Source organism: Bos grunniens, chromosome 5, assembly GCF_055505025.1.
Source record: "Bos grunniens cultivar Pamir isolate PY7600 chromosome 5, Bosgru_T2T1.0, whole genome shotgun sequence".
Classification (NCBI taxonomy): Eukaryota; Metazoa; Chordata; class Mammalia; order Artiodactyla; family Bovidae; genus Bos; species Bos grunniens.
The window spans coordinates 84,178,968-84,192,124 of NC_141169.1; the positions used below are offsets into that span (position 1 = coordinate 84,178,968).

Here is a 13,157-nt window from a genome sequence, read left to right on the forward strand (position 1 = left end):
TTTAATATTTTGAAGAACTACCAAACTCTTCCTAAGCGGCTGCACCGTTGTGTGTTCCTCAGCAATATGGGGGGAGACTGAGTGTTACAGTCTCTCCACATCCTAACAGTTGTTATTGTCTGTGCTTTGACAATAACCATCCTAATACATTTTCCTATTTAGTAATGAGATTGAGCACTTTTGCAAGTATTTCTTGGCCATTTTTCTGTCTTCTGTGGAGAAATGTTGGGTCTCATCATTTGTTCAATTTTTAATTGGGTTATTTGTCTTTACAACTGTTGAATTGTAAATGTTCTTTTTATATTCTGGATACAAGTCCCTTATCAGATATATAACTTACAAATATTTCCTCTCAGACTGTGTACTTTTTAATAGTTTTACTTATTTATTTTCAGTTGTCCTGAGTCTTCATCGCTGTGTGGGCTTTTCTCTGGCTTCAGTGAGCTGGGGCTCCTCTCTAGTTGCGGCGTGCAGGCTTCTCACTGCTGCGGCTTCTCTTGTTGCAGAGCATGGGCTCTAGGGTGCTTGGGCTTCAGTAGATTCAGCTCCCGGGCTCTAGAGGGTACGCTCTATAGTTGTGGCACACACAGACTGGGTTTTTTTAAAACAGGCATTTGTAAAGAGCATTTTAGATGCATAGCAAAATTCAGTGGAAGATACAGAAGGTTCCCATATACCGCTGCCCACACGAAAGTACAGCGTCCCCTACCATGAGCATCCTTTACCAGAGAGGTACGTTTATTACACTGGTTAACCTGCCTTGGCGCATCATTATCACCCAAAGTCCATAGTTTACGTTAGGGTTCACTCTTGGTGTAGAACTTTCTATCTCTCTGATTAAAGTAGAATGACATGTATCCATTATAAAAGTATCATACAGAATAATTACATTGCTTTAAAAATCCTCTGTGTTTTTCCTACTCATTCCCCTCCCATCCCTGGCAGCCCTGATCTTTTTACTGTGCCATCATTTTGCTTTTTCCAGAATATCATACTGCCATATGTTTGAAGTCACACAGTATGTAGCTTTTTCACATTGGCTTTTTTCATTTTAACTATGCCTTTAAGGTTTCTTCATGTCTTTTCATGGCTTGATAGTTCATTTCTTTTTAGTGCTGAATAACATGCGATTGTTTGAATGTCCCACAGTTTATTATTCACTCACCTACTGAAAGGTGTTTTGTTTGCTTTTATGTTTTGGTAGGTATAAATAAAGCTGTGATGCAAGTTTTTGTGTGGACATAGCTTTTCAGCTCCTATGGGTAAATGACAAGGAGCATGATTGCCGAATCATATGGTATAGAGTGTGTTTCATTTTGTGTAAAACCATTGGAATGTCTTCCAAAGTGACTGTACCATTTTGCATTCCCACCAGTGATGAATGGGAGTTCATGTTGTTCTACAACACCTTTGGTGTTGTCAGTGTTTTGGACGTTGGCCATTCAGTAGGTGTATATGGGATATCATTGCTGCAAGTGAGATCTAATTAGAGACTTTGCTGTTCCCTAATGACATTTGATATTGATCATCTTTTCATATATGTATTTACCACCTGTATGTCATCTTTGGTGAGGTATCTGTTCAGGTTTTTTGCCCTTTTAAGAATTCGATTGTTTTCATATTATTGAATTTTAAGAGTTCTTTGTATATTTTGGATACCAGTCCTTTATTAAATATGTCTTTTGCAAGTATTTTCTCCCAGTCTGTGGTTTATCTTCTCAGTCTTTTGACTGTGTCTTTCACAGAGCAGGAGAAATTCATTTTCATGGAAGCTTGATTATCAATCATTATTTTTCATTGAAAGTGCTTTTGGTGTCATATTTTTCTCACACATTCCTATTTTCCTTCTAGTGTCCACACTTCCCATTCCTTCCCTTATTTTGACCTCCTCATTCCAACTATTTTTCTTTCTTTAGACTCTTTCCCTCAACTGTCTTGAGAGTTGAAATACAGGAAATAAATGAAAGTGTAGAAAGGCACAAAGGCTGCCTACATTTCAGTAGGGAATAATTAAAGACCAATGTTTTCATGATGCAAAGGAACACATTTCAAGTAATAGAATTTCACTTGACTAGCTGCTGCCAGAGATTTATTTGGGAAGTAGTCTTTTTAGCTCACAGATGATCTATGAAGATCTTTCCCAAGCTTGAGATTTCATGAGCCTAAGCTATTGTGTTACCCAGGCTGCCTTCTTTCCTAACTTGCTTGTCTGGCAAGGCCATTTTTATTGGGTTATTTAAAGACATTTAGGTTTTCTTCTCTCAAGATGGGATGGTGTTTTGCCCTTCAAAGACTTTTGTTTTCAGTTCACAGATTTCCATGCCCTCACTGCAGATGACTGTGAATTGGGTCTTCTGACCCATGAGAATTTTTTCAGAAACCTTAAAAGAAGGTTGTTCTTTGAAGAGTGACTCATTCAATGTCTAAGGGCTGCAGATCAGGCCTCTGGCTTTGGGTGATATGGATTGAGATGTCTAGTTAAATTTGGAGTTGAGCATTCACTGCTGCTCTCACTGCTCCCTTCTCCTTCCTTTTCCCCTCTCCTTTCCCCCTTTTTATTCCCTCCTCCCCATCTCGTTCCCTTCTTTCTCCTCTCCTTTCTCTTTCCTCCCCCTCTTTCTCCTCTGGTCCTCCCCTTCTCCATCTTCTTTCTTTCTCTCCTTCCCTCATCTTTCATCTCCTGCAGGTAACTGCACTCATCTCTTTGTTTAAATGAAATAATGTTCTTCCTCTTTCTCAAATTTTTGTTGTAAGATTAGCAAGAACAACCAAGGAATGGTTTGGGTACCCTGAGAAGCTTTGTGTAAATTCACAAGTGTAATTTGCTTACTGTTTTTGCATTTCCTTCTTTCCTATTTCCCTAAACTTCCTTCTAATGTGTAGTAAGTTACCTGTTTTCTGATGAATACACATAGTTCATACTTACTGATAAGAAACAACTGTTATGGGGATTAAACTACCTGGGGAGAGTTTGCCAGACTCCTATCTTCATTTAAGTTTGAACTTGAATCTTTGTGGAGGGCCTAGAAGTGAAAGATGCCAAGAGCTACCAGGAACTGCTAGGCTGTGTGAGATTTAGCAGATAGCAATCCTGCTTCTACTTCAGACCCTGGCAGTTCCTCTGCCCATTTGTAGGTCAGTGGTGCTGCCAATTTGTGCACCATTTACAGAAAACACCAGCAAGAAATGGTAAGGATTTTCTGATCCAAGGACAATGATGCTCACAGCCTTGGGATGGTGCTTTAGGTGAACATTTTGGAATGATCAGGTGTAGTACTACATTGCCATGGCGACCTTGAAAGCAAAGCTTGTCTTTGGATATGAACTGCTCTCATTTACCTTCAAGCATCCCTTCCCTCCTATATTTTCTTTCAACTTCCTTTGATGGTACAATGACAGCCATCCTCTCTTATATTCAAATTTAGTTGATTTAATAAATATGTAGAAGTATTACCAAGCTTATAATTGCTGTATCCTGTTTTGGTTTTCTTATACATCGATCCTTCCATGGGACATAGGAACTTGGGGAAGTTCAAGAGAAAATGCATAATCATCAGTCTTGTGTTATTCTCTGCTTAAAATGGTAGGGATGTAGTGGAAATATTGGCTGAGTTTCATCATAAAGGCTTCTATTCCATTTGACTTCACTTTATTTGACATTATAGTATCTTCTGGGATCTTCTAGAATAGCCAGTGAACTGAATGGGAATCCTGCTGTTGATTCTCCTTCACTCTAAGTTAATATCCCAATGGTGTTTTAGGGATTAGGCAGGAACTCTGAAACACGTCCACGCTTCCAGTTTATGACATCTAGATGATTCGGCAGTTTCTTCTGTGTTTTTGTTTGCTTTGTTTGGCTGAGCTGTCTTCATTGTGGTGTGTAGGTTTTCTCTAGTTGTGGAGCACGGGCTCTAGAGTTTTCAGGCTCAGTCAGTGCAGTGCAAGGGTTTAGTTGCCCTCAGGCGTGTGCAATCTTAGTTTCCAGACCAGGGATTGAAACCCACGTCATCTACATTGGAAGGCGGATTCTTAACCTCTGGACCACTAGGGAAGTCCCTTTGTGTTTGTTTTAAATGTGGAATGCTCAAAATTACTGCTGTGAAAATAGGTTTAATATCAGGGAAGGGCCCTAACTATTTTGACTGTTGCTGCTTTGATAATTTGCCCAGCTGAAGTCCTCTGGAGTGTGTGAACTAGGCATCACTATAATCCAATGAAGAAATACATGCAAATTTAAACTTCTCTCCCAGTTTAGTAACAAATCTAATAAAAGTAAAAAACATTCTACCACCTCAACAGAGAGATGGGGATCTTCCAGCTTCAAAGAAGAAACGCCAGGCAGGGGAGAAGATCATGTACACTTTGGTCTCAGTCCCGCATGGAAATGACATTGCATCGCTTTTCGAACTGGATGCCACGACTCTTCAGAGAGCAGACTGCCTGGTTCCAAGGTAAAAAAAAAAAAAAACACAAAAAAACAGGTTAAACAATAATGTCCCTTTGAATAATTTTACTGGTTGGTAAGAAATTAAAACCATATTAAAATTTTAATATAATTTTTGTGACAGCAAGAGAGCAAGTGTAAGTGAAAAACAAGTGTAAAAAATCATGCCTCTTTTATGAGTAGATTAACATGGTTGTTCTATTCTTAAAAATAAGTAAGAAATTCTGAAAAGTTCATAAGAATTATTTATTTCTACTACTTGGATGTCCCGTGGTTACTAAAATGAAAAACAGTCTAGAAGCATTTCCGTTAATACTTACGGCATTTTTATACTCCAGTAAAAATTAATTTTAAAATACTTATGACATTTTTATTATGTCAAATTCCAGATTTCATTCATTTATTTATTTATTTGTCCATTTGTTCATTTATTTAGTCATTGAGTCAACAAATCTTTACTGAACATTGATTGCCTCCCAGGCATTGCCCTTGGCATTGGGAGGACAACTTTGAGCAAGCTGGTGATGAACTTAAATTCAAATGGGAGAGAGGGGTAATAAACAAATAAGCACAAACTATAAGGTCAGGTAATAAAAATGTTTTGAAGGAAAATTGAAGCATATGGAGAGTTCTATTATTAGGTATGAGACCTCTCTGATTTAGGACATTTGAGAAAAGATCTGAATGATTTGAAAGATCAAGCCCTCTCCATCTGGGATGGAAGTGTTTCAAGTAGCAGGAACATGAAATGGAAAAATATTGAAATTTGCTAGCTGTGCTGAAGGCCCAGCTAGGAGACAAGTAGACCTAAATGAAGAGGGGGAAGGAGGATTGTTAATGAGGTAATTGGTAACTTAGAATATTTTACATTCTTTTGTTTGGATTTGATGGTTTTTTTTTTTTTTGGCTCACAGCTGTCTACCTTCCAACAATAGCACTAGGATGCAATCTGTAGATGGATAAAATTTTGCCTTTATTATTAAGTTTAATGGGATTGTTCTAAATTGTCCTTGATCCAGCATGCTTGTCCTTGGCCTTGGGCAGATCGCAGTGGTTAGATTGAATGTACATGCTCAAAATGCAGACGTTATTGTGCAGGTTACTTTCAGAGAAGGGAAAACGCTGCTCTACTAACACTGCCGGAAATCACTGCTCCTTGGGCTTCCTGGGCTGTTTCACAGCTGTTCTCACTCATGAGATATGTAGCTGAGTCTGTGGTCACACCACCCAGAACATGCCTGATCTTGGAAGCTAAGCAGGGTCAGACCTGTTTGGTACTTGGATGGGCGAAATGTAGCTGAATCTTGGCCTTGCATGAGCCATTTCTCTTTGGGCTACCAAAAGAGATCTGTAAAGAGATCCACACTGAAGGTTTGACTTGATGCAAGTCTCTGACCTTCTTTTCTGAGTATGGCATCTTAATAAATCCTTGCTCTGACTACTCACTTTAGATTTTAACTCAGCAAACATAGAGCCCTTCTTGAACTCTAACCAAGAAAATTTGCTTAAGGAAAAGGTAGAAAGATCTCACTATATAGACAAGCCCCAGAGCCTTGCTGGGGCTCTGAACCCTCTATATGGCAGGGTTCATCTATTATTATTCAGAGCCGCTGAAGCCCTTCTCATTATAGAACAGATTTTTGTATTAACATATTCTTTGTCATTAGTTGTTTTAAAGCTTCTGCTAATGAACACTTAGTAATAACTACTATTGTAATATAACTCTGGAGCTCTTGCTGTGTGCTGAGCACTCTGTCAAGTTCTTTATAAATATCCTGGCAGCAATTCTAACAGATCAGAACTAAAGACTAGCTGTGCTGTGTGTGCTTAATCGCTCAGTAGTATCTGACTCTTTGCGACCCCATAGCCCACCAGGCTCCTCTGTCCATGGGATTTCCCAGACAAGAATACTGTAGTGGGTTGCCATTTCCTTCTCCAGGCGATCTTCCTGACCTAGGGATCGAACCCAGGTCTTCCACATTGCAGGCGAATTCTGAGCCACCTGGGATGAACTAGTTAATGCCTTGCTTTTCATGTCAGCTTTAAATTGGAATCACCTGTGCAGCATTTCGCCCTTTATGCTCTGGCCACGGGAAGATAAGTGAAATCACTTGGAGATCTTTAAAAAGTACTGATGCCTTCTCTGAGTCCCAGACATTCTGATTTAAATTATGTGCAGTGCAGCCTGGGCAACAGGCTGTAGAAGCTTTTCTGGTGACTCTAATGTGCAGCCAGGTTAGGGAACTACGGGCTTAGTGTGACTAGGTTGATCAATCAATGTCTAGCTCATGAGGTGGAATTTGATCCTGAAGAGTGTGAATTTGCAGTCTATACTCTTAACCACTATGACGCATACCTTCGTCTTTTATTTTTATTTATTTAAAAGATTTTTTTGATGTGGATCATTTTTAAAATCTTTATTGAATTTGTTACAATATTGCTTCTGTTTTATGTTGTTTTTTTTTTTTGGCCTTGAGACATGTGGGATCTTAGCTTCCCAACCAGGGATCAAACCCATACTCCTGCATTGGAAGACTAAGTCTTAAGCCCTGGACTGCCAGGAAGTCCTCCCAATGTCTTCATATTTTAGACATTCAAATTACATAAAGATTCTAAGAAAGGATTTTTGTGGTGTAGGTCCTAAGGAGTTATTCATTTCTAGAATTGTTAGAAACTGCAAGTTGTTATGGCTCAAATGTGGCCTCATTAGTTTGGAACTCAGCCATCTAGGTTGACTCCATAAGCATCTATAGGAAGAGTGCAGGGGTAAGAACGACCATGGAGCTGGTCGTTCTCCAGCTATGGCCCCACTTTCCAGATGCTTAAAATACAATGGTGAGGATAATTGAGTCCAAATGACATCTCCTGTGTAATTCCATGCAGAAGATAAGTGGTATCACAGAGGTATTACAGCACCACCTTGCTGATTATTTGGACAATGACCGGACCTTTGCTGTTCTAGATTTTTGAAACTCAGTCTCTATCTACTTTTATGAATGAGCCGAACCATGGTGTTTGAGACTAAATCTCTTTCCCTGAAGCCTTTTTTTTTTTTTTTTTGGTTTCTGTTATTGGCCTTAATGCTTTCTGCCTTGTATTATAGGGATTTATCTTATCTTTCCTTCTGAACTTCTTGCAACTTGAAGCAGAGAACTTACCACAATGGTTTTCTTTTAATGGACACTTTATTCATTTTGTTTAACAAATGATAATAAAAGTTTCACTGAAAATGATAATATTTGAGCTGGAGGAAGCTCTAGCTGTTCTTTCTCATACACTCTCTCATAATTCACCTATCATTGGTTCTTACTATTGCTGGAACGTGAATTAGCAAATATGGGACCATTGCTCCTAAGGGAAATACAGAGTTAGGTTCCTGCAAGCTTCTGGACACAGTATTTTTGTCAATCAGTTAATACTCAACCTTGTTTTTTATGTGTTTTTGGTTAAAGACACCTCACTTAATATATACTTTTGGTTCGTGAGCACTGAATTCATGACCAGCAGCACTATAACTCATGCCTGGATGAAGCTTCTCTGTCGTTAGTATTTTCTCTGTAATGCACGTCACAGCTTTGCTCTACAGGAACACAAGACCGCACTTCAGCACTACACTTGGGGCTGTTTTCAACAGTGAATTCCCCAATGACAGTGAAATCATGGTAATATACAGGCCACGAAAAGACACTTGGTGACGGTTCAAGAGCAGAAACGAGAAGGCAGAGCGTCACCTTGTTCAGCCTCACTGGGGATGTGAATGGCAGGGAATCACATTTTTTGCCACTGTATGCATGTCTGAGAAAGACTGCCAAAGTTCCCCCAAGAATTGATTTTGGGGGTAGAGATAATTTGTCACAAGTACATAATCTGCAATTACTGAGGATCGACTACACTGTATACTTTCATGTGCAAATGGTTAAACCACAGAAGGGACTACAGTGAGACAGCCATTATAACTGAGATGGTTACAGGCAGTGCTTCTTACCTTTGTATACATCAGAATTTCCTGGAGACGCTGGTAAAATACTCACTGTTGGACCTCACGCTCAGATTCTCTGATTCAGTGGACTGGGATAAAACCTTGGAATTTGTATTTCTAGCTAGTGTCCAGGTGATGCTGATGGTGCTGGTCCAAGGTCTAGATTTTGAGAACCACCGGCCTAGGTAATAATACTGCATGCTTTGAAATAGTCTGTAGTCAGATTTTCCCTTAAAATGTGACTTGTCTATACTCATTAATTGCCTAAAATATATTTATATTCATATCATGTATGAAACTGTTAAATATGTTGATGTTAAGTGTGTTAATTTTTTATAAACCATTTTTTAAATATTATTTTTCTTTTAGGAACTCATATGTGCGGTTAAGACATCTATGTACAAACACATGGGTAACCAGTACTAGCATCCCCATAGACACGGATGAAGAGAGGCCTGTTATGTTGAAGGTAAATGTTTCTGAGAATGGTTTACTTTTCATCCAGATGTTGTATGAATAGGATTAGGGGACGACTGACATGTTCTTACAACTGCACTTTGTCAATATTAGAGATTGTTGCACTGGATTTCATCAAGGACTCATGCCCACCAGTCAGGTCACTGCAGGGCTGTGATTCAAGAAGATGCAGCAGAGATACCAAGAGAATGGGAGCAGCATGTAGGAAGGGAGGAAGATTCCAGAAGGGCATTTCCTCTCCTCTGTTGAAACTGAAGCAAAGGGCAAGGGTAAAAGGGAAACATTGCCAGTCGGGCTTTGAGAACAAGGCAGGAAACGGGCAGGAGAGATCTGTGTCTCTACAGCTTTTCATAGTGGGCGATGCTTGTAGGAATTGTTGTGTTTGGATCATCTACTTCTGTTTTGTACCTCTTCTGCAGTACTAAGATGTGTTAGTACTTTAGGAGTATTGCATCATTTTTTAATAAAGCAACTAATCTTAATGGAAACACACATTGCAGATTGGAACTTGCCAGACAAAAGAAGATAAAGAAGCATTTGCCATTGTGTCTGTCCCACTGTCCGAGGTCCGAGACTTAGACTTTGCCAATGATGCAAATAAAGTGCTGGCGACTACAGTTAAAAAGCTGGAAAATGGCACAATAACCCAGAATGAAAGGAGGTTAGTACCTTTCTAGTATGACTTTTACTTATTTATTTATCATTCATATTTTTAAATTAATTTATTTAATTAGAAGCTAATTACTTTACAGTATTGTGGTGGGTTTTGCCATACATTGATATGAATCAGTCACGGGTGTATATGTGTCCCCCATCCTGAACCCCCCTCCCACCTCCCTTCCCATCCCATTCCATCCCTCTGGGTTGTTCCAGTGCTCTGAGTGCCCTGTTTTATGCACTGAACTTGGACTGTCATCTCTTTCACATATGGTAATACATATGTTTCAATGCTATTCTCTCAAATCATCCCACCCTCGCCTTCTCCACTGAGTCCAAAAATCTATTCTTTATATTTGTGTCTCTTTGGCCGTCTCACATATAGGGTCATCGTTACCATCTTTTTAAATCCCATATATATGCGTTAATATATTGTATTGATGTTTTTCTTTCTGACTTACTTTGCTCTGTATAATAGGCTCCAGTTTCATCCACCTCATTAGAACGGATTCAAATATGTTCTTTTTAAAGCTGAGTAATATTCCATCATGTATATGTACCACAACTTTCTTATCCATTCATCAGCCAGTGGACATCTAGGTTGCTTCCATGTCTTGGCTATTGAGAACAGTGCTGGGATGAACATTGGGGTACATACTTCTCTTTCAGTTCTGGTTTCCTCAGTGTGTATGCCCAGCAGTGGGATAGCTGGGTCATATGGCAGTTCTGTTTCCAGTTTTTTAAGGAATCTCTACACTCTTCTCCATAGTGGCTGTCCTGTTTTGCATTCCCTTTTTTCCATACCCTCTCCAGCATTTATTGCTTGTAGACTTTTGGATAGCAGCCATTCTGACTGGTGTGAAATGGTACCTCGTTGTGGTTTTGATTTGCATTTCTCTAATAATGAGTGACGTTGAGCTTCTTTTCATGTGTTTGTTAGCCATCTGTATGTCTTCTTTGGAGAAATGTCTTTTTAGTTCTTTGGCCTGTTTTTTGATTGGGTCGTTTATTTTTCTGGTATTGAGCTGCATGAGCTAGAATAACTTTTAAATCATCAAGAGTCAGTTGTGAACTCTTGCAATAGCTCTCAGGTGAATGAATGACTCTAAGGAAATACATAGAATGGTCTCCATGGCGGCACACCTGCTTCTCAATGAGCAGATCCTGGTGCCTAAATGAACATAGTAACATTAAAATCTGGGGAATGTTTACATTTTTCTATTTTAGTTTGGCTTGAACACAGTTGTTTGGGTTACTTTCTGACCTTTCCTTTTGAATGTTTCCTAAGAGATGCCTTTTGATGCACTTGATTTGATATTTGGGTTTGGAGTTTTAGAAGCCCTAAAAGTTTTATGCTTTTTTGTTCTTATTTATTCAAGATACATTTCTCTGCTCAAGTCCCACAAAGCAAACATGTTATATAATACCAGCAAACAGTCTGCAAAAGTGTAGCTTTCTGCCCTTGTAACTCGCTCAGAGACACTCGAAGAAACTGGATCTTTGATTCCTCCACTCATTCTGTTTTGGAAATGAGTAAGAAAGAGTGATACTGATAGCCATCAGTCATTTCATCCTTACTTTATTTGGTACTATGTTAGGTACTGTAAATATATTTCTCTAGTCCTTCAAACAACCTTGATATGGACATTATTCCCATTCTACATAAAGGATAATTGAAAGTTTAAGCCAATCAGGTAAGGTCACACTGTAAATGGGGGATTTAATCATGTGTGTTTTTAAAGTCCATAGGTTTCCAATACACCAGAGCGCAAGCATTCTCTGTATTTATCCACTTCATGGTCTGCTACATACCTTTCAATTTGAATAAGAAAAATAAGAAATTACCAATTTCCCAGGCATTCACACACTGAAATTCTCATGACAGCTGGTGAAATGATAATTGGTATCAGTTCAGTTCAGTTGCTCAGTCGTGTCCGACTCTGTGAACCCATGGACTGTGGCACGCCAGGCATCCTTGTCCATCACCAACTCCCAGAGCTTGCTGAAACTCATGTCCATTGAGTCAGTGATGCCATCCAACCATCTCATCTCTGTCATCCTCTTTTCCTCATGCCTTCAATCTTTCCCAGCATCAGGGTCTTTTCCACTGAGTTAGTTCTTCACATCAGGTGGCCAACATATTGGAAGCTTTCAGCATCAGTCCTTCTGATGAATATTTACGACTGATTTCCTTTAGGATTGACTGGTTTGATCTCCTTGCTTTCCAGGAGATAACTGATATAAGCATTTTGAAACATAGTTTGACAGTAAGGAGCAAAGTTTAAGGAAGCAGTCACTCCTCGTGTAAGTGGAATCATGCAGTGTTTGTCCTTCTATGACTGGTTTATTTCACAAAGCAGGTTCACTCATATTGTCATATGTGACAGGATTTCCTTGTTTGTTAAAATTGTGTAGTATTCTTAGGACAGTTTGCTCACGGTGGCAATGCAGCCATGAACAGCACAGGCTCCATTCACATCTTCATGCAATTTACGGGCTTGAGTATTGGTTCCAGTTCCCTGAGATAGGAGCTCAGAATCTAGAGCAGGGGCCATCCAACATGTGATCACCAGATCAGATGTCCTTCTGATACAGAGTTAATATCTTCCTATAGCAGTCTCATTTCCCTTTGAATTTTTTTTCCTTTTTATTTTTTTAAATTTTATTTTATTTTTAAACTTTACAATATTGTATTGGTTTTGCCAAATATCGAAATGAATCCGCCACAGGTATACACGTGTTCCCCATCCTGAACCCTCCTCCCTCCTCCCTCCCCATACCATCCCTCTGGGTCGTCCCAGTGCACCAGCCCCAAGCATCCAGTATCGTGCATCAAACCTGGACTGGCGACTCGTTTCATACATGATATTATACATGTTTCAATGCCATTCTCCCAAATCTTCCCACCCTCTCCCTCTCCCACAGAGTCCATAAGACTGTTCTATACATCAGTGTCTCTTTTGCTGTCTCATACACAGGGTTATTGTTACCATCTTTCTAAATTCCATATATATGTGTTAGTATACTGTATTGGTGTTTTTCTTTCTGGCTTACTTCACTCTGTATAATAGGCTACAGTTTCATCCACCTCATTAGAACTGATTCAAATGTATTCTTTTTAATGGCTGAGTAATACTCCATTGTGTTTATGTACCACAGCTTTCTTATCCATTCATCTGCTGATGGGCATCTAGGTTGCTTCCACATCCTGGCTATTATAAACAGTGCTGCGATGAACATTGGGGTAACGTGTCTCTTTCCCTTCTGGTTTCCTCAGTGTGTATGCCCAGCAGTGGGATTGCTGGATCACAGGCATTTTACTTGCTTGATATTCCTGTCTTGACACCAGCTATCCTTTGTTTGTGTTTGAGTAGATGCCTTTTTTCGATATCCATTTGTTTCAGATTTGCCAGTCATTTTGCTTTGTTAATGTCTTGTGAGCAGGCAAGAGCTGGATTTTAAAAATATAATCTGATAGTCTATTTGAATTCGCTAACGTTTAATTACCTTGATTTGTTAAATAATGTGTTTGGACTTATTTGAATACCAATGGGTATCATATTTTGTTATTTTCTTTCTCCTGTATAGCTTTTTTTCTTT

General features: G+C 39.2%; 1 protein-coding gene across 3 annotated transcripts in view; it reads left to right on the plus strand.

Annotated features, from left to right (window-relative positions):
* Positions 1–13,157, plus strand: part of ITPR2 (inositol 1,4,5-trisphosphate receptor type 2) — a 586,442-nt gene that overhangs the window by 167,991 nt on the left and 405,294 nt on the right. For all 3 annotated transcript variants that reach the window (XM_086401652.1, XM_086401653.1, XM_086401654.1), the window contains 3 exons: positions 4,300–4,451; positions 8,793–8,892; positions 9,401–9,561. In XM_086401652.1, the coding sequence (XP_086257778.1) occupies positions 4,300–4,451; positions 8,793–8,892; positions 9,401–9,561 (413 nt within the window). The remainder of the gene's footprint in view (positions 1–4,299; positions 4,452–8,792; positions 8,893–9,400; positions 9,562–13,157) is intronic.